The sequence below is a fragment of the Loxodonta africana genome, chromosome 6 (genome assembly GCF_030014295.1).
Source record: "Loxodonta africana isolate mLoxAfr1 chromosome 6, mLoxAfr1.hap2, whole genome shotgun sequence".
Taxonomy (NCBI): domain Eukaryota; kingdom Metazoa; phylum Chordata; class Mammalia; order Proboscidea; family Elephantidae; genus Loxodonta; species Loxodonta africana.
Window position 1 is genome coordinate 117799267 of NC_087347.1, and position 26747 is coordinate 117826013.

Sequence of the window (26747 nt, forward strand, 5' to 3'; positions counted from 1 at the left end):
GGAAAATTTTTTCTAAGGTACAACATTAAATAAAATGATCATCCTTAGCATGAATAAAAGTAATAGCTAAAACTTACTGACCACTTAATACAACCGTGACACTATTATACTCTAAACTTATTAGGTATTAAATACTTCTACCAACCCTATGAGGGAAGTTCTATCCTAATTTCTATTTTACAAATAAGAAAACTGAGGCACAAAGAGGTCAATCTCACACAAAGTCACACAACTAATACAGGAAAAGGTGAAACTGGAACCCACACAGTTTGATTCTAGAGACTCCGCACTTAACCTCTAGGCTGTGTTACTTCCCAAACAGCTAATTATGGAAAATCAACTTTGTCTTTGAATATTACCAGAGTAAGAACCTTATTCAACACTAATGCCAGCTCACATACAAACCTGGGCTATGGATAACAGCTAACTAGCTCCATCTTCCTGAGAAACACTGTGCATAGCAATGAGACTCTCACATTGTTCACTGTCTTCTGGAACTCTTAAAAAAAAAAAAAAAGAAAGGTTAAGGAATGCTTTGGAGCTGAAATTACTATTTTACTGGCTGAAGCTAGTGAGGTCAGAACAGGAGTTAATGGCAGAATCAAGACTAGGGCAAGATCTTTCAATAACTTGTCTCAGGTTCTTTTTAAAGTATAAAAAAGTTTTCTCTCTTAAAGAGCGCTTTTAAGGAGAAAATTTCAGGCAATGCTATCATATTTTATTATAAATTCAAACCAATAAAAATTTTCTACAATTAAATCCATTATAGCAAAATATAATTAAGCACTTAGGTTTTGCCTGGGAAATCAAAAAAATTTTTTTAAATAGTAATGCAGAAACTATCTTTTCATCCACAGGCTCTGAGAAATTACTTTTTTATCTGGCATAGTACATATATAAATTATAATCTTTCAATAATCCTTCACAAAGCTCTCTATAAGGCAACATGATATGTTTTCCAGTTAATTTAGAAAACATTATTTTTTTTTAAATCTATAAAGGAAATAAACCTACCTCTGAATTCGATGTTTTCTGCATATAAATGCAAAAATTCTTCTGATTCCCACCATCACAGGATCCCAATTATTATAATGGCATAGGAGAGTTACAATAAAAAATGAAAAAAATACAGGGACAGCACCTGCAAAAAATAACCAAGAAAACTGCACCTAAAAATAAAAGGAGAAAAAAAAATCACACATTTATTATAATTAAGACAATTTTTCCCTTAACATAGGTTTTGATTTATGTTAAAACACCAAGAATACTAAGCATTTGTAACATATTAAGTATATTATTAAATATAAAGATTCAGAACTTCAATTTATAATTAAATTCACTTGTCTCAAACTACCAACAGTAGTAATTCTTGCTTGGAGAATAACCTAAAGCAAGAAGGCGTGCTTTTCATTTGCTAGGTACAGAACACCCAAGAGCTGAAGCATACACAACGGAACTTTAAGCTTTTGTCCTACACACCATTTTCCCCATTTCTTTTTACTGTTGGTTGCCTATTCTCAAGTTGATCCCTCCCCTTCTGAAGTCACCTTCAAAACTAACTCACATTTTACAAAATGGTTATGTTATATAGTTGTGATAGGTTGTATTATTTCATAGTTCCTTTTTTAAAGTAGTACTGAAAACAAATGAAATTCTTGAGCGCAATTTTTGCAAACATTTTATTAACAGTTTGCAACAAATTCTAATCCTAACAGGCAAAACCAGCTTGATTATTATCGAATAACAAATGAAAAAAAGTTCAAAACAAAATAATGACTAGGTAAAATAACAATATAAAGGGCAATATTTTTACTAAGAAAATGTAAGTGAGAGAAGACAACAAGCAAGTTAAGCCTCAGACATGAAGAATAGATGTCATCAGGTCTGATTCTTTAACCCGTCATTTTATTAGGTTTACCAAGAAAATTAAAAATAATGAGATGCCATAAAGTTACCAAAAGAGTCTTTCTTTTCCCTTTTACTAGTTTACTTTTACCCTCTACAATCAACTAAGGATGAAAAACAATTATCTGGATAAAGCTTCAGGACATTCTTTTAAGCAATAGATTCTTAGATGTGACACAAAACGCTCAAGCAACAGGAGGAAAAAGATAAACTGGGCTTCATTAAAATTAAAAAATTTGTGCATCAAGAGACATTATCAAGAGAGAAAAGACAACTTATAAAATGGGAGAAAATATTTGGAAACCATATATCAGATATATGTTTTGAACAAGTTTTGAACAGAAAAACGGGGTACTGTGTGGTTTAAAGTCAGGAAAGGTGGCATTAGGGTTGTATCCTTTCACCATACTTATTCAGTATGTACGCTCAGCAAATAATCCGAGAAGATGGACTATATGAAGAAGAATGGAGCCCCAGGATTGGAGGAAGACTCATTAACAATCTGCGATATGCAAATGACACAATCTTGCTTGCCAAAAGTGAAGAGGACTGGAACCACTTGATGATGAAGATCAAAGACCACAGCCTTCTGTATGGATTATGCCTCAAAAATCCTCACAACTGGACCAAAAAGCAACATCACGATAAAAGGAAAAAAGACTGAAGTTGTCAAGGATTTCATTTTACTTGATCCACAATCAACGCCCACGGAAGCAGCAATCAAGAAATCAAAAGACATATTGCATTGAGCAAATCTGCTGCAAAAGACCTCTCTAAAGTGTTAAAAAGCAAAGCCGTCACCTGGAGGACAAAGGTGCACCTGGCCCAAGCCGTGGTGTTTTCTATCATCTCATTTGCATGCGGAAAGCTAGACAACGAATAAGGAAGACCAAAGAAGAATTGACGACTTTGAATTACAATGCTGGTGAAGAATATTGAATATACTATGGACTGCCAAAAGAAAGAATAAATCTGTCTTGGAAGAGGTACAGCCAGAAGGTTCCTTAGAGGCAAGGATGGCGAGACTATGCCTCACATACTTTGGACGTGTTATCAGGAGGCATCAATCGCTGGAAAGGGACACCATGCTTGGTAAAGAAGACAGTCAATGAAAAAGAGGAAGACCCTCAACAAGATGAAAGGACACAGCGGCTGCAACAACAGGCTCAAACATAGCAACAATTGTGAGGATGGCGCGGGACTGGGCAGTGTTTCATTCTGTTGTACACACGGTTGCTATTAGTCGGAACTGACTCAACCGCACCTAACAACAACAACATATCAGATAAAGGTTTAATACCCAGAATATATAAAGAACTCTTAAAATTCAACAACAAAAAGACAACAATCTGGGGGGATTCTGGGAGGATGACGGCATAAATAGAGCATTGTTCCGACCCTCCCCTACAAATACAACTAGAAATACGACAAGGAAACGGCATTGGGCTTTGAGGGACTTGAATCAGGGAGCAGAGGAAAGCAGCAGGGAAGTGCAGACAGGCAAGAATCAACAAATCAACAAGTTGCATATAGCAGGAAAATCATTTCTCCTATCATCACTGCCCCTTCCCCAAGCCACAGGGACTGCCAGCTGCTATAAACTGGGAAAGTGGCCCCAGAAAAGAAACCTGCTTTCCTAACCACCGCAGCACCTGCCTGTACAAAGACACTGGACCCCAGGCTTCTGCTCTAAAATCAACAAGGTAGACCTCCACTAGTGGTTCGTTTAGAGTGTCCAGCACCTCCCCTACCCAGACACAGTTGGCTACAAGCCTACTGCAAATTGCTACAGAAAGGCTGTGCAGTCCGGTCCGCTCTCTTTGTCAACACTCTACCTACCTCCCTGTGCACCTCATAGCTCAGGCCTCTGAAACTAACAGGACAGGCCTCCCGGAGAGTCAGATGAGATCTGTATGCTCCTCCTTCGAAGCTCAGGTAAAAAGCAGTCCCTAGAGAGCAAGGAATATATCACGGACTGCCAAAAGAATGAACAAACCTATCTTGGAGGAAGTACAACCAGAATGCTCCTTAGAAGCAGGGGTTGTTAGATTATGTCTCACATACTTTGGACATGTTATCAGGACGGATCAGTCCCTGGAGAAAGACATCATGCTTGGTTAATTAGAAGGTCAGCAAAAAAAGAGGAAGACCCTCAACAAGATGGATTGACACACTGGCTGCAACAGTAGGCTCAAGCACTGCAGCGATTGTGAGGGTGGCATAGGACCAGGCAGTGTCTCACTCTGTCGGCACAGGATCACTATGAGTCGGAACCAACTCAAGGGCACCGAACAACAGAGAGCAGGGAAGGAAGCCCTGGGCAAAATTGAAGGGCAACACCTAGCCCTGAAGGTGGTTTCCTGGGTGTGGGTTCTCCAACTAAATCACAAGAGAGCGAAGAGAACAATAATGACAGAGAGGACTGCGCCCCCGGGGGGCCAATTTTACTACATAATATCTCGCCCTGAATGGTGGTGCCCTCTGGTGGAAAGATTGATCACAGTATGTTCTCTGGTGTGTTGTGGGGGTGGGGGGGGGGGTGGATTGCAAGTTGAAAACCGAGACTTGGAACTTTCAAATGCTAATTAAACCAGGGGGGGAGAAGGAGCTATCACAGTGAAGGAGAGGAAACAGAAAGCAAAGGCCAAAGGCTCTGCAAGGCTAAGAGTTTTTTGTAGAAAGTAGTGTGGGCAAAAACACCAAATACTGGGGGAAATTGAGAAAGTTAACACCCTTGAAAATTCCAATGCCCCAACAAAAAAATCATAAGACACACAAAGAACAAAGAAACAATGGCCCATCCAAAAGAACACGACGACTGCCTCCTTTGCCTTGAGACCAGAAGAACTGGATGGTGTCCAGCTACCATTATTGAACATTTTTCACCAAAGATTCCATACAGGAATTCTAAACGAAAGGGGGAAAATGTAGAACAGAATTTCAAATTCTCATGGACACTAGACTTTCTGACACCATCCATGGAGGGTGGACGAACCCCTGAAACTACTGCCCTGAGATAATCTTTTAAACCTTAAAGCAAAAATATCCCTGAAGTCTTCTTAAAACCAAACAATAGTTTAGCTTAACTAGTAAAAAAGACCTGCCTTGAACCCTGGTGGTATAGTGGTTAAGAGCTAAGGCTGCTAACCAAAAAGGTCAGCAGTCTGGATCCAACAGCTGCTTCTAGGGGCAGTTCTACCCTGTTCTATAGGGTCACTATGAGTTGGAATCGACTTGACAGCAATGGATTTTGGTTCAGCATTATGCTCTTTTAAGAACCATCTATTAAAAAAAAAAACAAAAACCCAATGCCGTCGAGTTGATTCCGACTCATAATATGAGATCAAATTGACAACAGCAACTTGCAAGATTACACAGGAACCTTTGGGGGCAGTGAATTTATGTTAATGAAGGAGGAACAACTCAGACAAAGGGTGAGAATGGTTACACAACTTGAATATAATCAATGTCACTAAATGGTACATGTAGAAACTGTTGAACTGTTGTATGTTTTGCTGTGTATATTCTCAACAACGACAAAATAAAGACTAACAACCCAATTTAAAAATGGGCAAAGGACTTGAATAGATATTTCTCCACAGAAGATACAGAAATAGCCAGTAAGCATATGAAAAGATGCTCATTAGGGAGATGCAAACGAAAACCACAATGAGATACCATTCCACTCCCACCAGGATGGTGGCTACAATCAGAGAAACAGCAAACAAGTGTTGATGGGGATGTGGAAAATTGGAGCACTAGGACATTGCTGATGGAAATGTAAAATGGCGCAGTCGCTGTGAAATACAGTTCAGTGGTTTCTCAAAAAGTTAAACACAGAATCACCAAATGATTCAGCAATTCCACTCCTAGGCTTATACCCAAAAGAACTGAAAGCAGGGACTCAGATACTTGTACACCAATGTTCGCTGCAGCATTTATTCACAATAGCCAAAAGGTGAAAATAATTTAAGTATCTATCAAGAGATGAATGAATAAACAAAATGTGTTATATACATACAATAGAGTACTATTCAGTTATAAATAGAAATGAGATTCTAATACAAGCCTCCGCACGGATGAACCTTGAAAACATACTGAGTGAAATAAGCCAGACACAAAAGGACAAAAATTGTATGATCCCACTTATGTGAAATATCTAGAATAGGTAAATCCATCAAAAGACTAGTGGTTACCAAGGGAAAGAGAGAGGGTAGAGTGAGGAGTTGAAAAAAAAAAAAAAACATCATTTTAAGAGAACGTATAATATTCAAACAGTTTGTACTGATGCAAAAAGAAAAAAAAACTGTCAAAGACACCTGCACTGATTACCTTACATGCAACACGCTAGTGATATACTTTAAAAAAAATAATGATGAAAATAACAACTCCTATCTTTAAAACAGGTAAGGAAAATTGTGCTCACCCCCTGAGTATTGAAAACAAAGGGTTTTGAATTTAGGGCAATACTCCCTCTGGTGGAAAGCACATACTGTTTCATCTCATAGCACCATTGGAGTAAAGGGCTTCTGTGAGACAAAGTCTTGCATGAGGGACGCACAATGAGTAACTCAAGGATAATGACTCTGACAACTTTTAATATCCATGGCTTCAATGTAAAACACACACACACAAAGGCTGAATCAGCCTAAGAACACTCAGGAACAAAGCAGTCGTTGAGAAACTAAAAAATCTTCAGGTGAAATATTAAACAATCTATAAAAAAAAAATAAATTAAAGATACATTGACATGACCAGAGATGATAAAAGCCATGGAAAACTTACGAATAACAAAGGTGTAAAATGTAGACATAGCTGACAGAATGATTTTGCCAATATTCAACTAAAAATCCTATTTCGTAAGTGAATAAAAACAAACTTTAAAATACATGACACTCAAAACACAGGTAGATAAAGTCCTAAGTGACTTTTAAAGGAAAAGTTCACTTCTAACAATGCAGCAATTTATGTATTGCCACATAATAAAAAGCTTATAATTTGATTTCCAACAAACTATCAAGACAATGAAATGAAGATATTTACTAATAAAGAAAATTGCCTAAGTAAACAAAAAAATCTAATTCCTGAATATATATGAACATAAATCTGAATATGATCAGGATGCATAAAACCTAATGTCAATAATTAATTTCAGAAACTATATATAAGTGTGGTTGGTTACGAGAACCACCAAAGTGAAAAGATTTCTACCACGTTTCTCTCAACGCCCTTGAGCATACCCTGCTACTTTTTCCAGAGGCTTATCTCCCTACCCTCAATTCCCACCAATGGCCCAGCCTACTCACTCACGGACACTGTCCCTTTTTTGTGTTTTACCTTCATTTTAAAATATTTATTAGATAAATTATACAATCATTGAATAAAACTAGATGCCCTATGAAAGTCCTTAAAAAAAAAAAAAAAAGTCCCTGGAATTAACTTCTAATCCTTTTTTTTTTTTTTAACTGTAAAAGCTGATGTTTTCAAAATATATCAATACAGTAAAATTGAATTTACACAGCAGTTTACCAAAATCTTTTAACAAGCAGCACGTTCCCTAGCTTCCCCCGAAGAACTTCGGTTGATATTCAGGATCATGGTCTTAGGATGCAGAAAGGACCTGGATGGCATTTAAGTCTATAAAAGAATCTAATGATGTGTAACTTCAGTGTCATGAATATTTTATGATATTCACATTCTTTCAAAATGCATGGTATAAAATTCTCAATTAAGAAGCTCTTCATTCTTTAACCATGACAAATAAATAAGAATTTACTGTACCATAAAACAAAGTTAAATATCAGTAGAGATTGCTTTTTAAATTTAAAAAAAAAAATTTTTTTTTTTTTATAAGGAGGGTACAAATCCTAGAGTATCATGCCTTTGTCCTAAAAATGCACAGAGACCTAAAGAAAAATTGCTTTAAAAATCTGATTATATTTTCCACGGATTATAAACCTTTGGGCTTTCAAATACTTCCCTCTTCGAATTACATTAAACCAAAATGTGCACACATGCGTGTGCACACGCATCCACACACGGACACACCCACCCCCATTTGTTATTTCGTCCTTGGAGTTAAACGCTTACAAATACTGAAATGAGTGATAAATGGCTACACTATACTTTTAACATTAGCCAATGGCACATCTCTTTTTCTCCCTACCCCTGGGAATACCGAAGAAGACTTTTTCTTTCTAGCCTCCAGGTAGGGACACTCCAGATTCCTTTTACTACCATGTTATTTATCATTGCCAGTACTATCACAAGAATCCCTGCATCCAGACCAGAACTTCACAGAAGAGGGAAGAAGCACATGCTGTGTCCAGATAGAAATGAGCATTCACTGAGAAACAACATTGTGGCTACAGTAATACTAGCATAGTACCAAGAAATCTTTGCAGTTTATCCTAGAAACCAAAATACTACTGCTTGTGTTAAAATATGTCCCCTGTTCCATACTACTGACTTACCAAACAACATCTGAAACATAAACAACTCAAAAACTAGAGAACTACATATACAGTCCCTAACTTAGGAAAAATTAAAAAGCTAAATATGTAAGAGATCATCAATTTCTTTGGTCAGTTTTATATCTGTGTAGCGGGACCTTGGGAGAGAAGGCATAAGTGCTATTCACGGTCTTATGCATCATTATTTAGTCACATGCCTTCATGTTCATTAGCTGTGTTTTAATAACATACCTAAAGTATCAAATAAATTGTTTGCCTTACCTTTTGCATACACATGTCAGCTATTATGGACAGAGGTATTGTAAGGCTTAGTGCAAGTGTGCCTATCAGTGATGAGGTAAGAAAGCAGCCCCTAAAAGAAACAAGAAAAGAAATTAAGAAAATATACATTTCCATACCAAAAAAATAAAAGCCCCCCCCCAAAAAAAAACCATCAAATACTGTCTGTCTGTCCTGTAATACATGTTTAAGAGATCAAGAACAAAATAAAAACTTAGGATGGACTGAGACATAATAAATAATAGTTATCAGGATTCTTAAAGCTTATCTTCAAATATTAAAAATTCAAATATATAAACACAAATATAAAAAAGTTCAAAGTACCTGATCTTATTATCAGGATCTGCAGACAGACCATATTCAGCTTTGGATACACAGCTTATGTTTCACTGAAGTTTTATAAATTACTGCTGAGTAACATTCATACACATTTGTGATAATGATACTTAGCTAACAAAGGAAATAGCTTTATTAAAATTATAAGACAATACCTCACAACATAGACTTTAAGAAGCTGATAAGCCAACATGTAAATCTACCATCAAAGCAAAAATATCTCACCCTCATCAAAACTAAAATAGTCTTTATATACGTACATTTCCTTTGGTTTGGCTTAACACAGGAAATAAAGAACAATATTTTAAAAGGATATTTCCTTGTGTCCTCCACTTTTCTAGCAATTGTCCTAACTAAAAGCTAAATTCTTCATTTTAATTTCACCTAAAATCAATGTTGGTATCAAATTTTGAAAAATCAATCTGCATTTAATTTCATTTAGTTTAACCTGAGGGAAAACATTACACCAAATAGAAACAGATAAGCCATTTATAAACCCTAATAATTTTGGTGTCTAAGAAGAAAAAAAAAATTAGAGCCCACAATAAAATCCTAATGTATATGGTTAGGGCCACAGACTCACAGAAGTTAAAGGCAAGTAAATCTGAGCTCCATATATCTTAGAATTAATAATGCTGCCCTGCAGTAAAACGGGCTAGCTCCTGGTAAAGTATCACTAGAAGTATTCAACAGAGGCTGGACAATTCTTATTGCAGTAAAAAGTATAAAACATACAGAGATATGCTTCTTACCCCTATTTTGAGTTATCAAGATCACCTAGAATTTGAGGCATATAATGTTTGTTTAATTAGTTTATCCTACTGCTAATGAGCTGTTAGGAGTCCCTAGGTAACGCAAACAGTTAAGTGCTCGACTACTTGTCAAAAAGGTCGGCAGTTCAAACCCACCCAAAGACACCTCAGGAGACAGACCTGGTGATCTGCTTCTGAAAGGTCACAACCTATCGAGCAGTTCTACCCTGAAGCAGTTCTACTCTGTACACATGGGGTCACCCTGAGTCAGAATCGACTGGACAGCAAATAACAGCAGCAAAGAGCTATTATAAGTACTCTTAAAGGCATGAGTGTAGAGGTATATCTGAAAAACACAACTTTGCAAGATCCTAAAAACTCCATCCTACTTAAGGATAAGTAAAGCTATGACCACAATGTATGACTTTGAGTATTCTAATTAACTATTCAACAATAAACACATATATACAGTTGGAAATATAAATTGTGTTCCCCCTCTAGAGAATAATTTTGCAATTATCTACCAAAATTTAAAGTCTACTGTTTTGACTCAGTCTTTTCTACTTACAGGTATTTATTATATACCTATATTATGCAAAAATACATGCACAATAAGCAGACACATATAAGAGAAGGTTCAATGCCATATTATTTACAAAGCAAACGATTAGAAACCTAAAATGTCTCTCAAGAAACTGGCTAAACATATATCCGTTGTTACATAACGGATTGGAATACTATGCAGCCTTTTTAAAAAAATAAGTTGAATCTAAGTACTGATATGTAAGGATTTCCAAGACAACAATTTGTGAAAAAAGTATAGTACAATCCATAAAATGCTCCTGCTTTGGAAGCCCCGGTAACGTAGTGGTTAAGAGCTACGGCTGCTAACCAAGGGGTCAGCAGTTCGAATCTACCAGGCACTCCTTGGAAACTCTGTGGGGCAGTTCTACTCTGTCCTATAGGGTCTCTATGAGTCAGAGTCAACTCAATGGCAATGGGTTTTTTCTTTTTGTTTGTTTTTGTTAAAAGTAAAAAAAGTCTGAGGAAAAATTAACGGAACAACATACTTCTGTAGGTACAGAAAAATTTTAGAAGCTTTAGAAGTTAATAGTAGTTGCCTCTGGGAAGAAGGAATGCAAAATTTGGGGTAGAAGGGAGATTTCCTTGTCTTGTAAACCCTTCTGTATACTTTCGTATGCATTATCCTTTTAATTAAAAAGTTAAATAAAAAAAAGAACAAAATATTTCAAAACATGTTATTGTATTATTTGTTTAAAAGTCTAAGTTTTCCAGAGTGCAAATTCAAAAAGCTCATATAATAACGAGATTAGATGTATAGCAAACTCATATTCAATAGTCTTCAGAAGCCTACACTAAAGTCTGGTGAAAACAGAGAAATATTCAAATATTCAAAATACAGCTTTCAATAAAGAAAGAGCATATAACATTTAATTGTCTTCTTTCATTGTATACATTGACTATTCAGGTAGAATAGTCAAAGTACACAATGATTTTCAATATAATAAGGACCATACTAAAACCTTCTCTAGTCTAACACCCAAAGAGAAATTGAATTATTTTTCAAATACATAACTCCTTACTTCTAATTTAAACTCAGAAAACTAGAGAATATGAACTTATATTAAAATACAGTGAGTGCATAATTATTTTAAAGCAGCAATGTATTGGGCAAAACCATATGAAATTGTCATCAAAAATGGTTGATGAGCAACGATTTCTCATGGTTCAACTAGGTTCGATGAAAAACAAACTCCTACCAGTAAGTAGTTATCGCTGCCCAGAACCAAGAATGGAGGCACACACACACACACACAAAAAAAAACAGCACAAGAGAACAAAAGGGTACATAATACATATTAATATACAAAATATAATATTGTACTTTCTTTTTGGTTAAAAAAATTGAGCACCTACAAATGTAAGCAATGAAGATGGAAAAACAAAAGAGACAAGGGATTCTGATATCAAAGAGTTTTAGTTTAGCAAAGGAATTCAGAAATCCACATAAATAACTATAATACAAAGTAAACAAGTAAGTACTACATGAAAAGGAGACTATGTGGAAGAAACTCAGAAAATAAAGATATTTCCTTGACTGAGGGTGGGGGCCAGTATGGCAGAGCTTGAAGGAGAAAATCTAGAATACTTTATGGAAAAAAACTATTTTGTTGCAGTCTTTTGCAAGGGAAAACTCAACAATAGTCTTAACTGGTATGTATTTAGGAGTTCAAGTACAACTGGTTTTTCTTTTTGTTTCTATTAGATGGAAACAGGATTAAGTATGAAACTCTGTATGAAAGGTTTCTAAAACTTCACACATAATATTGCCTTCAAACTCTTTTAAATTATCGCAGTCATTTTAAAATTATAGTAACATTGTAAATTAATCGGAGTTTATACAGATAACTCACCCATATGAAAGGTCTTGAGAATAAACAAACAAAAAAAAACTACGAACAGCCAAACAGATATCTCCAAGTCCAGGTTCTTGGAGCAAAGTCCCCAAGTTCTCACTTAGAATCATACATTTATACTTGGGATATATACCTAGTAAGTTTGGATGTCCATTAGATAGTGACTCCTTTTATTTGCGTAACACTCACAGTCAATCATTCAACAAGTATTTATTGAGTTCCTCCTATGTGTAAGGCATTACTCTATGCAATGGGCATGTAGAAGTTGAGAAACAAAAACATACTAGGAAATAAAAACAAGCAATGCTCCTGCTCAAATGGAGTTTATACTAATTTTTAAGTGTGTAGGGTAGAGATGTGCACAGGAGGCGTCGTCAGAAGAGAGAAGAAATCTACATGTTCAAACTGTCCACAAGTTGACAAACTGATCAGTAATAAATCACAGGACAATAAATAGTACATACCACAACCACAGGAACTCTGAGAGGACTGTTCCAATAAGGCCATTAATGACAATGCACATTAATACTACTTTATTGGGAAACTCAAAGTCCTCAAATCCAGTATAATGAAGTAAAAAGAAACCTGGCCATAAGAGCAGCAGATTAAACAGACCTACAAAACCTAAATACATATAAAAGAAAAAAAAAAAAAGTTAGTAATTATAATTTCAATTTCCCAAACTTATAAAATCTCTGTAACAAGAAAACATTAAATTTTGCGCAAATAGCTCCAACATGTTCCCTGAATTGGCATTTGTTTGTTTTTAAGTTAGCCCCGTAAATAGCTCAACACCAAAAGAAAACTGTATCAAACACTGGTGAGCACTGAATCTTTGAGGATCAACTATTCACAATGTATAGAGCAACTACTGTGGAATAAACCACTTAAACCAATTCAAAAAGAAGGGTTGTTAACCTTACAAAAACAAAAAAATCTGTTGGCGTCGACTATTCTGACTCAGAGTACAACAGTCCCATAGGGTTTCCAAGGCTGTAATATTTACAGAACTAGACTGCCACATCTTTTTCCATTGGAGTGGCTGGTGGGTTTGAACTGCTGACCTTCACGTTAGCAGTCAAGTGCTTAAAAACTGCACCACCAGGGCTCTTCTTGTTACCCTTAGCTACTAGCAACGTAGTATCCTAGAATTTAAGACATAACTGGTAATGTATGTGTTGCACACGAGCCTAAATTAATCACAAGGGACTGGACTGCCTGCTCTCTTATTACGACTCATTTATGTTGAAAGCACCTATGCTATGTTATGCTAGGAAAAATGGAGGAAGGTACAGTCAGTGCAAATAACATAAAATTCTTGGTTCCTGCCTTCCCAGGGCTTATAAACTAGTTGGTGAGTTAACATACATACACAAATAGCTATTCAATGCCCTGATGGCACGGTAATTAAGAGCTATGGCTGCTAACCACAAGGTATGAAGTTTGAATCCACCAGTTGCTCCTTGGAAGTCCTATGGGGCACCTCTACTCTGTCCCACAGGGTCTCCCTATGAGTCGGAATAGAGTCGAAAACAATGGGTTCATTCGGTTCACATTAAATACAGACTGACTATAAATGAAGGCTACAACGTGCAGTGGTTAAAAGTGCTTTGCATTCTGACAACCCTGGGTTCCAATCCCACCTCTAATATTCACTAGCAGTGTGGCCTCAGGCAAGATACAGAACCTTTTAAGCCTCAGTTTTCCAATCTATAAATGTTAAATAATTAGGTTGCTGGAAAGATTAGACAAAACATTTATATAATAGAGCCCAGTGTCTGGCACATAGTAAGCACTTAAAATAAAGGTTAGCTATTATTACCACTGTAGAAATATAAGTTTATATATACCTAAATACACGTGAATGTAGAGACTATAAAGAAAAAGCATTATTTTTTAGAGTAATTTTTATTGTACTTTTTATATAATTTATCATAGTCTGCTCTAAGATCCATGAGGTAAAAACAGAGCTTTCTTAAAACTGAATTGTTACAATAAATACATGTTTTATATTTGGTTTATCAACCAAATAAAAAACTAAGATTTAGGGTGTTGGAGCCCTGGGGGCACAGTGGTTAAGAGCTTGCCAGCTAACCAAAAGGTTGGCAGTTCAAATCCATCAGCCACTCCTTGGAAACCCTACGGGGCAGTTCTACTCTGTCCTGGATGGTCGCTATGAGTCAGAATCGACTCTATGGCGAGGGGTTTCGGTTTTTTTTTTTTAAGTTAAATCTTATGAGCCCTGCTAGCACAGTGGTTAAGAGCTATGGCTGCTTACGAAAAGGTTGGCACTTCAAATGCACCAGCTGCTCCTTGGAAACCCTAGGATGCGGTTCTACTACTCTGTTCTATGGGGTCACTACAAATCAGAATCGACTCGACAGCAATGGGTAGTTAAACTTCAAGGAGGCTGGAGCACCCATTCCCTATCTGTTGCTAAAAACCCACAACTATCACCCTTCTTTGAAGAACTGTCCTTAGAGAGCAAACAAGTCAACCTTCCAAAGAAGTTCCCACCCATACCCTCTGCAGCAACAACTGGTGTGGGATTTACAAGATTGGCTGTCGTGGCTCAAGATCAGGACAATTATGATTGTCCCCAACTGCCATGAACTGGGCCAAGCCTCAACTTTCCCTGAGACCAAATAGTTCTTCCCCTTATCTAACCTGCTTCCCTCACTTACTTCCCAGTTTTTCCTGCACCGTGCTCCCTCAATAAATTATCCACAGCGAGTCCCTGTCTCACTCATATCCTGCTTCTAGGGAGCCCAAATTAAGACATCCAGTGATAAAATTGAAAACAAACAAAAGCTCACACATACAGAAGGGACTTATGACTTCAAAATGCTTGGTTAGCATTAAAAATTATTCTAATTAAAAAGCAAAAATCTGGCATTATTAAGAAGCAAATCTATTTTGCGGTCCCTGAACTACCAAGTCTACAAATTTCCATATAAATTAACAATACGCCATACACCTCTCTTCATCCTCTAAGGACTAAGGTAAAAGGTGCTTCACCTATGAGTCAGAATCGACTCAGTGGCAACAGGTTTGGCTTTTTGGGTTTTAGTCTCTGGTCTTTCCAGAACCTGGCCCTGCGTACCTTCCTATTCTCACCAAGAGAACCCTCTGACAAAACTGCACTGCGGTACTCACTGCCGCCTGCTATGCCTCTGGCTCACATTCCCTTACCCAAAGAACCCTTGACATTCCAGTCCTAGCTTCTTATCCAAATCCTGTCTATTCTCAAGCCCAAGTCAAAGCAGTTTTCCTTTACATACCATGTCATAGGTAAAGAGGATCAATGTGAGTTACACTTCTACATTCACTCTCTCGTAAGGGTAAATTAAGCAATTTTTTTGAAAGATGCCAACGTTAAAAACTCACAGTGACCCTATAGGACAGAGTAGAACTGCCTCATGGGATTTCCAAAGCTGGTATCTTCACAGAAGCAGACTGCCACATCCTTCTCCCGTGGAGCAGCTGGTGGGTTTGAACTGCTGACCTTTCAGCAGATGGCAACAAGTTTAATGTTAAAAAAAAAAAAAAAGTATCAATGCCCCACCCATTTATGCATAATAAGAACACTCAAAGAATACTGGCATTTCATCTCATTCCAGGTGTAATGTTCTATGACTCTACAATACCACATCACTGAAAGTATCACCTTTCAGGTAGATTTACTGAATTCTATACTCGTACGATCACTCAGTATGGTGATTTTACAAATGTTTTATTTTTGTTAGTCATCAGGTGAAGTTATTCAAATGCCTTTTAGGAGAAAATCTTTTTTACAAGCAGAGCTGTTCCAGCTGAATTAGCAGAGGGGTCCAGGAACCAAGCTCCTACATGCAACTCCATCTCCTCCCAATCTTCCAGGATCTCCTGTAAATCAGAGTTTGGAAGCCACTTGTCTAGTCCAACTTTCCCATTTTCCAGGTGAATGTAAGATAAATGAAGTCACAACAGTTAGAATCCAGCTGCACTTTGAACTCTCATGATCAGGCTTCTTTATCCCCTGATACTCAATTATGTTTTGTAAGAGATCTTGTCAACATGCTCTTTCCTTGCAATCCTACAGATACCACAAGTTCTTTAATGAGCTGATTTTAGGCAATGGAGGATTTATAAATCATATTAGGTATTTTACTTACTGAAATCTAAGAATTGGTGCCAGAACCTATAATTGAGTAATTTGAGAATCTATGTCATAAAAGAATCTGAGTCTTAACGATGAAATGTGCAAATGGGAAAACTTTACACAGCCCACAAGCTTCAATTAAAAAAAAAAGTCTGTGTGTGCGTGTACGTGTATGTATAAAATTGGGGGGCAGTTTCCACAATCCCGTGCTTCAAACAATTAAAAAAGGGCAAAACTATAATAAAACAGGTATACTCTCACATGCTTACAATAGCATAATTCTGTCACGTCAACAACGTAAATCTGACTCAGGAGCTGAAAAAATTGCTGCAAGAGAGGTGTTAGAAGGAGTTTCTTTCTCTGCCTCACGTCAGGGAACGGGTGTTCCCTCACAGAAGCGCACGACTATGCGGAACATGGTAAGGGAAAAACATTGAGACTGGACTTCAAGTCTTCAAGGTCTATTCCATCCTTAAATCCCTATGATTTTAAAGAAAGAAATGTATGGGGGAGAAAAAGACTTCCCTCTTCCCCCCAAAAAAAACAAAACCAAAACTGTTAAGTTAATCATTTAGAGTAAATAGCCTTACAAGTTAACATATTCTTACCAAAGAACATAGGAATATCCAGCTTATCTTCTCTGTCTACTTTTCTCTTAATCATAACAATATAGACAGCATAAAGCATAGCTCCAACAAGAGACCAAATGGAACCTGTAAAAGTCAATATAACAATTTAAAGAATTCCATTTATTAACTCATTCAACATTCACTTATTTAAAATCTAATAATGTGACAGACACTACTCTAAGCAATGAGTATACAAAAATAGAAAAATAAGGTATACCCCACCCAACTCACGTCCCCCAGAAGTACAGGAAGGAGTTTAATGCACAAATATGTACAAAAACAGTCACCTCAAGGCTCTAGGATACATGTTATAAGATGGAACACATATGTGTGTAATACTTTGTTTTTTAATTTTGAAATGCATACTTCCTATTTTTTCCTATACAAACAACTTTGACACTTGACACTGTCCAACTTTACGATGCTTCTTTCCATCTCTAAAGCGTTATTTTTACTGTTCTACCCACCCCCATAGCACTCCCTGTATCATCTTTAATATATATTTCACCGTCACCACCCAGATTTTCTAGGCTCTGTTAATGTCCCACCTCTGCCACAAAGCATCATCTCTGTACTTCGCTGAATTTCTATTTGTCTTTTGTTTTGGACAATATCATACTTACTATAGTTACATATGGTATTATTTTATTCTTGAGTTGCTTCATTTTTTAAACAAAATTAAGAACCCCCTGAAAATTTCAAACACATAATTTATACTTTTTAATGCTCCACAATATCTAACATACTGCTGGGTTCACAGTATGTGAATAATAAGCACTGATTCTCTTTAATTCAATAATGTTCCACTCTCAAAAACGTTTAAGTAAATCTTCAAAAATAATCGAACACATTTTTATGGCAGTCAAACTATCCTGTATGATACATAATGGTGGATACATGACATGATACTTTTGTCAAAACTGTACAACACAAAGAGTGTGCCATAATGTAAACAATGGACTTTGGTTTATAACATACCAATATTGGTTCATCAACTGTAACAAATATACCACAGTAACACAAGTTGCTAGTAATAGGGGAAACTGTGTGTGAGTGTGAGTACGTACTGTGGGGGCAGGCTATGGGAACTCTCCATACTTCTCTGCAACTCTTCCGTAACCCTAAAATTGTTCTAAAAGATAAAGCCAAATAATGTGCTGTCTGTTAAGCAACCATATTTAATACTCTAATCAATTACCCATAAATCCAGTGTTTTATTAAACTGGATTTTTTATTACTTTCAAACTTTTTTTAAAGCAAGGGAGAACCCTCTCAACAAAATCTTGCGTGAGAAAGCGATGAGGTAGTTCAAGGCACAGCTCACTAGGAATAGTTTAGAAAACAGTATTCTATTCCAAATAACCAGGTGGAAACCATTAAGCTGGGCTCCAATTACCTTTGTTTTTGTTAAATCTAAAAATGAATAAAAAACTAGGTGTTCACCACAGTGTTAAGTGTTTCAGGCAAGAATCAACAGTGAATGGTAAAATCAGTGGCTGAAAGTGTGATAAAAACAGGATATTTGTGTAGTTGGTATCTCCGCACAAAATATTTGTTACTTACAAACAGAAAAATTAGTGACTTTACACTGGCAGACACCACCTTAGCCAAGTGATAAAGTTAACATCACAAGTAGTAAGACAAATGAACAGTATGTGCTTCCTGACAACACTAATCAAGACATAATATCACTTCTACGGTATTCTTAACAAAAATGTACAACTTGAATTTAACAATCAGGAAACATCAAACAAACCCAAACTGAGGGACATTCTACGAAACTACTGGACAATACTTCAAAACTTTCAAGGTCATGAAAGACAAAAAAAGATTGAGGAACAGTCCCACATTTAAGGAGTCTAGGGAGACGTGACAACTAAAAAAAAAAAAAAAAATACAAGTGATCCTAAAAAAAAATACAAGTGATCCTAGACTAGAAAAAGAACATAGTGGGAAAACGGTGAAATGTGAGAAAGTCTAATAATTAGATAATAGTATTGTATCAATGTAAATTCTTGATTTTCATAACTGTACTGTAGTTACATGAGATGTTAACATTCGGGAAATTTGGGCAAAAGCTATGTTGGAATTTTTTAAATTATTTTTGAATGTTTTCACATTATTTCAAAAGTGAAGATTAAAAAAAAAGTCCTGTTAGCCTGTTAGAGTTGACCCTGCTTTGACGCCGTGTGCCCTACGGAGGTACAGAGTGTGCGCACGTGTGTGCACAGAACTTCCTTGTATACTCTAGCAGAGAGAACCCAAAGTCAGGTACTTACCTGTTGTGCCTCTTCCAGCAGATTTTTCAGATCCTGACAGGTTTACCAGTACAACACCTCCTATGCTATGAGGATAACAGTCATTACTGATGAGCAAAATAATAAATTCCTTAAAAGGGTAGTTACAAAGATAAAAAGTATTTACAAGTGATCAAGACTAATCTCAACTTTAGGTAAAACTGTCAAAGAATTTAGTGATTTAATTAATAATAACTAAGCAGTATACGTCAGGCACTATTCTAAGTGCTTTGCAAAAAAAAAAAAAAACCCAAACCTGTTGCCATCCAGTCAATTCTGACCCATAGGGACCCTATAGTGCTACGCTTGTAGAAAATCATTTTATCCTCACAAAATGCACAATATTACCTTATAAGGAAGGTGTGATTATTGTCATTTCCATTTTATACATGAAAAAAAAGAAAGCACAAAGAGGTGAAATAACCTGACCAGGATTACACAGCTGGGACCTGAATCCGGCAGACTGGCTTCAAAGCCCAGTGGTCTTCTCCCTGTGCTACCTACTGTCTCTCATGTGAGGGAGAATCAACCAATCTGTCATCACCCTTCGAGTCTTTCTTTTGAGCATATAACCAACCATATGCTCATATATACCTAGAATGGCACTACTCTTGCTTATGGGTAAAGGCCAAATTAACACTAAAACTATCCTTAGATATTTTAAAAATTCCATTAATCCCATTATTTTAATGGATAAAAATAAGACCGAGTTAATCAGAGAAATTAGAGGTCGTTCATTCATTCGATTATTTATTGAGCACCTAATTTGGGTTATTTTTTTAAAAAACAAACCAAACCTACCCTATAGGTCAGAGCAGAACTGCCCCATAGGGTTTCCAAAGAGCAGCTCATGGATTCAAACTGCTGACCTTTTGGTTAGCAACGGAATGCTTAACCACTGTGCCACCAGGACTCCAATTTGGGTTACAGCAGCAAACGAGACAGATACGGTTTCTGTCCTCATGAAATTTACACTCTACACATCTTGTAAATTGTATGTATCTTTTCAAGCAGGTGGAATACTGCTAACTTAAAAAAAAAATCAGTCTAATTTTCTCACCTACTGATGAGAAAGACCAGGGTGCTAGTGGGAGAGGAATATGAAAAATAAAAATTTTCCCCTATGGAATTATGCCACCACAAGTCACATCCAGTTCTTACATTAAATATTCATATCCTTCAATTAAATAATCGCAATTTTCTGTAAAAAGTCATTGCTTCAATTCTGATTCAGCTATCATTTTATCGAGCATACACAACATACTAGAAACCTTGTGTCATATTATCACATAACACTATGTCATATTATCTTTACAGCAATTCTAAGAGGGTTTAATCCCATTTAATATATATAATAATAATAGTGGCTAATTGAGCACTTATTGTACACCAGACATTGTTTCAAGCACTTTAGAAATTTTAAATCATTAATCCGCATAATAACCCTATGAGATAAATTCTATTATTATCTCCAATTTACAGACAAAGAAACTAAGGCACAGAGAGTTAAGAAACTTGCCCAAGATCTCAAAACCAGTAATGATGGAGGCAGGATTGGATTCCAGGTAGTCTGGCTTAAGTCCATACCCTCAAATACTTTATGCTATTTCATCTTTCGATTGATCAAATGAGATTTCTTGGCTTCTCAGCCAAGACTGTGGCTATATGAAATTCTTTTACTAACCTCAGAAATGGAATCTCATTGTATAAGGCCAGTTCAAAAGAAAGTATTTAAACATTGTTTAATAAAGAGTTCTTAAGAACATATACTTGTGCAAGAAAAATTTTCTAAATAACAATTTTTCTAGACCAGGAGTCAAGTAAACTTTTCCTTAAAGGGACAGGTAGTAAATATTCTAGGCCTGTGGGCCGTATGGTCTCTGACACAACTCTGCCACTGTAGCTCTAAGGCATCCACAGACAATATGTAAACTAATGAGAATGGTTGTGTTCCAATAAATGTTTATTAACAAAAACAGGCAGCTGACCCAGCAAAATCTGCCCATCTCTGTTCTAGACCTATGTTAAAGAAAGGAATAATATCAAAATACTTATAAGTTCAATATTTTACAATCATTTCCTTCTTTGTTAAGATACTGCAAAGAGAAGTTAGAAATTAGCACAAATTCTGAATGAAGATGAATAAAACCTCTTTTACTTACCCAATACAAATACGCTGTATTTCACTAATGCAAAAATATCCTCAGTCAGAACGTGAGCCAAGCACGTAAACGAATAAATTCCTAGCAGCCTTAAAGTCTACATAGCAAGTTATTGGGATCAACCAGACTGCCCACTGAAGCCACCATGGTCAACTTAGCCTTAGAACTAAAAGAAAAACCATATAACAAGAACCACCATTTTATGACTGCCACGTACCAATCAATCTCTATGACAGTCGCTTTACTTTCAAACCTTGAAACAAGCTTGCAAGGTAGATTAATGATCGACTTTTTCAACTAGGAAACCCTCTCAGAGAATTTAAGAGAACTGCCCAGGGACAAAGAGCAGAGGTCTGATTCAAACTCAGCTCTGATAGGTAAAAAACACTACTCTCTCCACTAAATCATTCCGCTTTCCTCTCACAAAAACAACTGCTTTATAAAACCAACACATCTTTTCTGAGTATTGTCTGTGGAGAAAGCCCTATGCCAAGGCCTTTGGCAGGGAAGACAAGACAAACATAAACAACATTAAATAAAAACAAAAGATTGAAATACAGTCATCTACAATACTGGTGTTATGTGGTGGTAAAAAAAAAAAAAAAAATGCCAACTGAGTTACAGGCAGCCCCCAAGTTACTCATGAGATCTGTTCCTAACTGTGTCTTCAAGTCAAATTTGTAGGTAAGTGGGAAGAGGTGCATCTGGTTCTCATTTAGCCTTACTTTAGGAGCCCTGGGGGCTTGGTGGTTAAGAGCTTGGCTGTTAACCAAAAAGTTGTCAGTTCAAATCCACCAGCCACTCCTTGGAAATGTTATGCGGCAGTTCTACTCTGCCCTATAGGGTCGCTATGAGTCGGAATCGACTCAATGGCAATGGGTTTGGTTTTTGGTTTTGGTTTAGTGCAAGTGGGCTCAAAGTCTTTTCATGTGAAGGTGACTGTGAGGAAGAATGTGTTGAGTGTAGGGGTTGGTTCAATTGTTTCCAAGTGAGGGCAAAGTCACATAACATTAAAGGGCAAGTTCGAGTTGTCTATAAATCAGACGTTGTAACCAGGGACTTACTATATACAGAAAATAACTTAAAAAAAAAAAAAAACACTAGAGGCTGAGACAATCACAGAAGATTGAACGGTAGATTTCTAGAAGTAGACTCTATGATTTTAGAAACCAAAACACAAACAAAAAATTGTTGTCTTAGGAAAAGGAAACAGAAACTGGGAAGGTTAGGAGAATTAAGTTGGCATTTGAAACGTGAACATGTCAGTGCAATACTTAAAAAGTCTGCCATCACAGGAACAGGAACCAAAGCTGCCTCAGGGTCCTTCCCCTGTTCCGCTACCAAGGAAAGTTTAGAAAACGAGTCAACAACAAGAGGCAGAGCTAAGTAGCATGATGTCCATTTAAAATCTTTTATCCACCTCTTGCTTTGCCTATACACTATGATATAAACTATCCTGTTATCACTACCAGAAATTTTTAAAACACTGTATTTTTAAGTAGCAAAACTAGCTATTACACTATATTCTTACCTTAAAATTACAGCTAATAGTTTAGAAAGGGTAAATCTATCTCCGCTGTTACTTGGAAACACTGCAGCAAGGATTAAGGTAAAAAGTCCTATGGGCAGAAGGGGATGAAAAAAAGTGCATTAGCTTAAATACTATCAAAACTATTTACTACCAACTTCGTTGTTTAAATAAGTAAATTACATACCTAACTTTTAAACTATGTCTTGTCATTTTAAAATAACTAAGAATAAGACTGAAGTTAGCTAGGCTGAAATTTTGAAAGATTATGAAAACAATTTCAAAACTAAACTATGCTTATTTCAACAATACAGATCAAGTATAAATCTATTTATCTTAAACTAAGAAGTGAGTTAAACATAGCACTCAGAGTGACATTCTGACCTCACTGAAATCTAGCCTGAGTACTGAAGTTATTTTTACAGCTTCGAAAATACTTTTTATCTTCCAGATTTGGAAGGTGATTTCAATTTTAAAAATAAAACACCCTTCATAGGGTAAATTATAGTTCTGAAATAAGCAATTACATTTAGCCACAGGGTCTAGAAAAACATCTTCAGAAAGGCTATGTGAAGAGAAAGACAAGTGGAACACAAGAGCTAACCTATGAAATTTTAATACTTCGTTGTATAAGAAATACTATAATGTATTTATAGGAATATAAATAACACAGGCCATGGCATAAAACTATAAACATTACGAAGCAGTGATAATACACTAACGTACTGTTATAATAATTTATAACAAGATAGAAATCTGTACGGGTGTGTGTATCAAAAATAGACTTCAGTTTATAATACAGGTTCTGAAGAAAAATTTCTTACCAGAAGTTGAAGACAAAATATTAACTATAGCAACTTGTGTGTCTGAAAGTGCTTCTTGATATGACAAATTCGCCAAAAACCACTAAAGAAAAAGAAAACAAGTGAAACCTAACAAATGGCATATTTGTTATTACAATTTATATTCCCCCTCTTTTTCTCCCTCTATACTCGTATCATGAGGTTTTAAAAGCTGTTCTTGTATTGAAAAATTACTGGCCCCCCAAAAGGACAAATAATTTATAAAAAGGCTTTGCTACCCAATTTCCCTTAAGAAAAATTAACAATAATAATTTATTAAAAATTACCGTTCCGGTTTTTTTTTTAATGTGGGTAAAATCAATTATCAAATCAATGTTAAAACCTGCTTTATCCAAGCACAGGTAGCACTCTATTAAGTTTGCCTAAATGAAATTTACACTTCAGAAAATGCTTAAACGTTGAAATATGCCTTATGTAACGCACAGATGAATACAGCATGAGAAATCTACTGAACAAGATGGTATTTATGGGGATGGACAGATAGATGCTATCCAGTACAGGCTATACAGCCACTCTGGAAATTCAGAAACGTTCTATAAAAATTCTGGAAACCCTGGTGACGTAGTGGTTAAGTGCTACAGCTGCTAACCAAAAGGTTGGCAGTTTGAATCCGCCAGGTGCTTCTTGGAAACAGGCAGTTCTACTCTGTCCCATAGGGTCGTTATGAGTCGGAATCAACTTGACGGCAGTGGGTTTGGTTTTTTGGTTTTTGTAAAAATTCTAAATTTACTAATTGTGATTGTTTTCCTAATACTCAGTTCGGAGACATAAACCAAAGAGTCTCCACGACTTGGATACAGTGAAGGAAGTTTTTCTCCTATGAGGACTTTTTTCTTCCTCTCTATTTCTCCTCTTCTCATCCAGACCAGGATGTTCTTTATCACCAACCCTGTGGCCACCTTGATTTATGGAATAAGAAACAAGACCTCCTTTTGGAGAAGTTTGACGTGCGTGTATGTGTCCAGAATTCATTTATTTTCACTGTTACAGCGTATTCTAATGCATCTTACCACAAGGCATTCATTTTTCTGTTCATGGACACTTATTATTTCAAATAACACATCAACATTCTAGTATATAACTCTCAGTCCACATGTGCATAGCTGTTATCAAAGTATACACTAAGAAACGGATTGGAGGGTCCTAAGGATGTACACCCTCAACTTTATTAGGTGATGCCGAACTATTGTCCAAAGTGGCTGTACTAATTGATGCTCTCACCCAGTGGAATAAAAGCATTGCTGTTAATCTACATTTTTGAGCAGTCTGGTTTTTGGTAAACTGTACAGTACAAAAGCAATCAAAGTAAATTAATTGCTAGCCTGCTTCTGGCATTTCTGATACTTAGACAGACTGATGGAATAATCATATTCCACGGAAGAATGACCCATATCTATTAAAGAGAGGGCCATCTCTTGACCTCTCTCAGAACTTGTAGTTAAGCGAGTAGTATAATTCTTAGCATTTAAATTTCAAAGAAGCAACATAACCATATAATCTCAGAGCACTACTAAAAGCTAAAGATTCCTGAGAGCTAGCCATCTTCACTTCATCTGTCCTGAGCCCAAGATGTGATTTTGACTACATCTGCAGTCCTCTGACTTCCTAGATAATTTCTCTTATCTAAAAAAAAAAAAAAATTTTTTTTTTTTTTTTTTAACCAGAGGAGGTGCCCTGGTGGCACTGTGGTTAAGAGCTTGGCCGCTAACTGAAAGGTTGGTGGTTCAAATCAACCAGCCACTCCATGGCAGAAAGGTGTGGCTGCCTGCTCCTGTAAAGATTACAGCCTCGGAAACCCTATGGGGCAGCTCTACTCTGCCCTACACAGTGGCTACGAGTCAGAATCGACTTGACGGCAATGGGTTTAGGTTTTTTGTTTGCTTTATCTAAATAAGGAAATGAGGTAGCAATTGACAAGATGGGCAATATCAAACATAAACAGCATTAGGAGCCACAAGCTGCCTGTAGCTGAAGTGTTAGAAAAGCAGAAGATTCTGCCCTGGATTATCTTTTGGAGATTCTCTGTAAGAACAGATAATGTGTATAGCGCGATAATTAGCCTTCTTGACCCACTTCCTTTACTACGTTAATACTTAGATACTGTGCTCATTTTCCAAACAATCTCACTGGTCGCTCTAATGCAAGATTGAGAAATGAAAGCAGATAGCAGGCACTCAAAGATCATAAGGATTCATGAAGAGCTATGAATCCTTCCAGAAAGACCTTGCTCCTTCTCCCCATCTCCCAAAACTCTGTTTTCCAGCTCTCTCCAACCCAAGGTACCCTCATTACAAAAGATCCAAATTATCTTCCAATAAAAAATTATTCTTATAATGTTTCCTTTCATTGTTCCCGAATTGAGGACAACCCTTGAAAATAACTATTCTCTAGTAAACAATTTACTTATTTCATGAGTGGTAATTAATTTTAAAATTATCATAAAAGGTATTCTTGGTAAAGCCAGTATCACCTATATTATATTTTATAGGGGAAAAAAAAAAACAACATAAGCCCTAATGAGGCAAACTATATTCTAGGAAGACTGGCAAATATAATAATCTTTAACTCCTTTTGGCCTGCACTATCAATACATTAGCCACTAGCCACAGTTAGCTACTGAGCAACTGAAATGTGGCTAGCCCAAAATGAAATTTCTAAGTGTAAAATACATACTAGATTTCAAAGCCGTTAGCACCAAAAAAAATAAAAAAGTAAATTCTCACATCATTGATTTCTATATTGATAACATTAGCATACACATATTTTATGTATAGTGAGTGGGTTAGTAAAACACAGCATTAAAATAAGCAATGTGTTTCTTTAAAAACACACACATGGCCTGCATTTTAGGCTCCTGTTTATTTCTATTGAACAGCACTGCTCCAGACCTTCCCTAAGATTTCACTATTAAGTTAGGTTTGTAAAAGCTATATACTGGACTAGA

The 26747-nt window shown here is 36.3% G+C and overlaps 1 protein-coding gene across 7 annotated transcripts in view; it reads right to left on the reverse strand.

Annotated features, from left to right (window-relative positions):
* SLC35F5 (solute carrier family 35 member F5) overlaps positions 1-26747 on the reverse strand; it is a 62172-nt gene that overhangs the window by 18631 nt on the left and 16794 nt on the right. For 5 of the 7 annotated variants that reach the window (XM_010586353.3, XM_003405870.4, XM_010586351.3 and 2 more), the window contains 8 exons: positions 23765-23846; positions 22944-23031; positions 19233-19297; positions 16933-17037; positions 12648-12807; positions 8640-8730; positions 1015-1169; positions 406-499 (listed from right to left, as the gene is read on the reverse strand). In XM_010586353.3, the coding sequence (XP_010584655.1) occupies positions 424-499; positions 1015-1169; positions 8640-8730; positions 12648-12807; positions 16933-17037; positions 19233-19297; positions 22944-23031; positions 23765-23846 (822 nt within the window). In that variant the 3' untranslated portion in view covers positions 406-423. Of the gene's footprint in view, positions 1-405; positions 500-1014; positions 1170-8639; positions 8731-12647; positions 12808-15570; positions 15689-15718; positions 16069-16932; positions 17038-19232; positions 19298-22943; positions 23032-23764; positions 23847-26747 lie in introns of those variants that run through there. The other 2 variants (XR_010322338.1, XM_064287276.1) reach the window with 2 other exon arrangements.